Source organism: Aplysia californica, unplaced genomic scaffold (assembly GCF_000002075.1).
Source record: "Aplysia californica isolate F4 #8 unplaced genomic scaffold, AplCal3.0 scaffold00033, whole genome shotgun sequence".
Taxonomy (NCBI): Eukaryota; Metazoa; Mollusca; class Gastropoda; order Aplysiida; family Aplysiidae; genus Aplysia; species Aplysia californica.
In genome coordinates, this window is record NW_004797303.1 from 1,997,751 (window position 1) to 1,999,741 (window position 1,991).

The 1,991-nt window shown below is 38.2% G+C and overlaps 1 protein-coding gene across 1 annotated transcript in view; it reads right to left on the reverse strand.

Moving 5' to 3' along the window:
- Window positions 1-1,991, reverse strand: part of LOC100533366 (pedal peptide-1 precursor) — a 75,927-nt gene that overhangs the window by 51,014 nt on the left and 22,922 nt on the right. The window contains 1 exon segment of the mRNA NM_001204656.1: window positions 1,291-1,378. Within this exon segment, the coding sequence (NP_001191585.1) occupies window positions 1,291-1,356 (66 nt within the window). The 5' untranslated portion in view covers window positions 1,357-1,378.

Here is a 1,991-nt window from a genome sequence, read left to right on the forward strand (position 1 = left end):
GCTGGAATGATTTTTTTAAAATTATCATTTTTAATGGAAATTCGCAAAATCATAACCGCTTCTGTGATTCTTTAAATGAAATGTTGACGAGCTAACCATTATATTGACCAGAGGTTAGGCAGCCGTAGTTCAGGTCATAAAGGTTCTTGGGGGGACGGGGAAAGATCTCCGAGGACGCGGACGCGACAGCTTTTACGGGGTGCCCACTAATGCTGGATCGGGCCGATGTCCCGACTCGGTCAAGTGAAACTGAAAACAAACACGTTTGTTTTTGAGGCAACCGAGTCGGGCGATCGTCCCAATCCCATCGGTGGTGAGCACGAATGAAAGCACAGGCATTGCCGTACATGAAGAGTCTGTGGGTGGTTGGCAGATACTCTTGTGTGGTTTGCTCTTTTCCCATCAAACATCTATCGTCTATTGACCTCCTCCTATTTTCATCGAACATGTATGTGTCTCTGTGGTAACACCTCTTATCTTCGGCCCTTTTATGACCTATTTATTATGGGAGGGACGTAAAAATCTTACTAACTCTAGAACTGCTAAAACGAGTCAATATCCAACTCGGACCGGAGTCTTCTTCCAGTTTGTTTTCACAGCTGGATTTTAATCCCAGCCAGGTTATTGTTTGATTTGTTTTGTTAAATAACAATGCTTTCTTTCAAATGAGTGAACTTTCTGTTCTGGAGTATGTAAGGGGAAAAGTCGTAGGTTACTGACCGTGCAAAATCTGAACTTTTAATGTCTAGTTAACATATCAGCCTGTTTAGCTCATTATAATTGTACATAGAACATAATAATGTTCTGTAAAGAAGGCATCAGATCGAAATACTAGTGGTATTTTCAACTGGGAGTAACCGCCAAAGTTGGGGAGGTTTGGGTGCTTCTAAACATATCATCACTACGTACCAATTATGAAACATGTAACATAGGAAGACACTCTCTTATGTCTTCACTAATTCCAAACGTATTGACCATATTTGGAACGTATGAAGAAAACCAAGATAAGAAGGGAAGGAAAAAGTACTTGGCTATCGACTTCCTCTGTGTCTACCTTCCAGGCAAAGTTGTTAAATCATGCATTACATTGTGTTTTAAGATCGTCTGCCAAGACGCTAATAACCATACATATATTTAACAGCTATTGAGCAACAGGCTTTGGACTCCTAAACAGGTATACACAATTAAAAATCCAAAACAACACCCCAAAAACAAATAAACAAACAAACAAACAAACAACAATAACAACCACAGATAAACAAAAGAAAACAAAACAAAAACTCGACTTACCTCTTCGCACAACGCGGAGCCACAAAGGACGAGGAGGAGAAAGATGGGGATCTTTGCCACGTTCATGATGTCTGTCTTGGTGGGGGATCTGAGAAAATTATACATAGATCTATAATTTGTAATAAATTACATTTAATGTGTGAATCTGAGAAAACACTAATTTGTGATCACTGTGAGGGATCTGAGAAATACTTATTATTTGTAATTACTGAGGGTATTCTTGAAAAATACAACACTTTAATACCTGTGGAGATCGGATAAAACAGACAATTTTAATTGCCGCAGCTTGTTAGTTAGAGTTTGAGGAAAGAGAAGCACATCGATCTAACCTGCTTTAAGTGCAAAGAAAAGATGAAGCAGATAGACAGAAACAGTAGAAGGAAAAAAACATAAAAATAGTGAGTACATTAGTAGTAGAGCCAGGAAGTGATGTTCTCTAACAGACAGTTGTGTTACATTGGTCAATGTCCAATTTTGCCTATTATATCAGCCAGTTCTTCAGAAAAGGTCAGTCTAAAAAGATTGACTTAAAGAAAAAATCATTTTACACAACCTGGGTAACATTTGCAAGTGACTAATAAACATTTTGTTGAAATTCAAAAAAATTTAAGTTTTAATGAAAGCTACGAAAGTACACAATGCGCTTCAGGTTTTTTTTTCTAGATGCTTTTTAATGCCCCCCCCCCTCTCTCTCTCTCTCT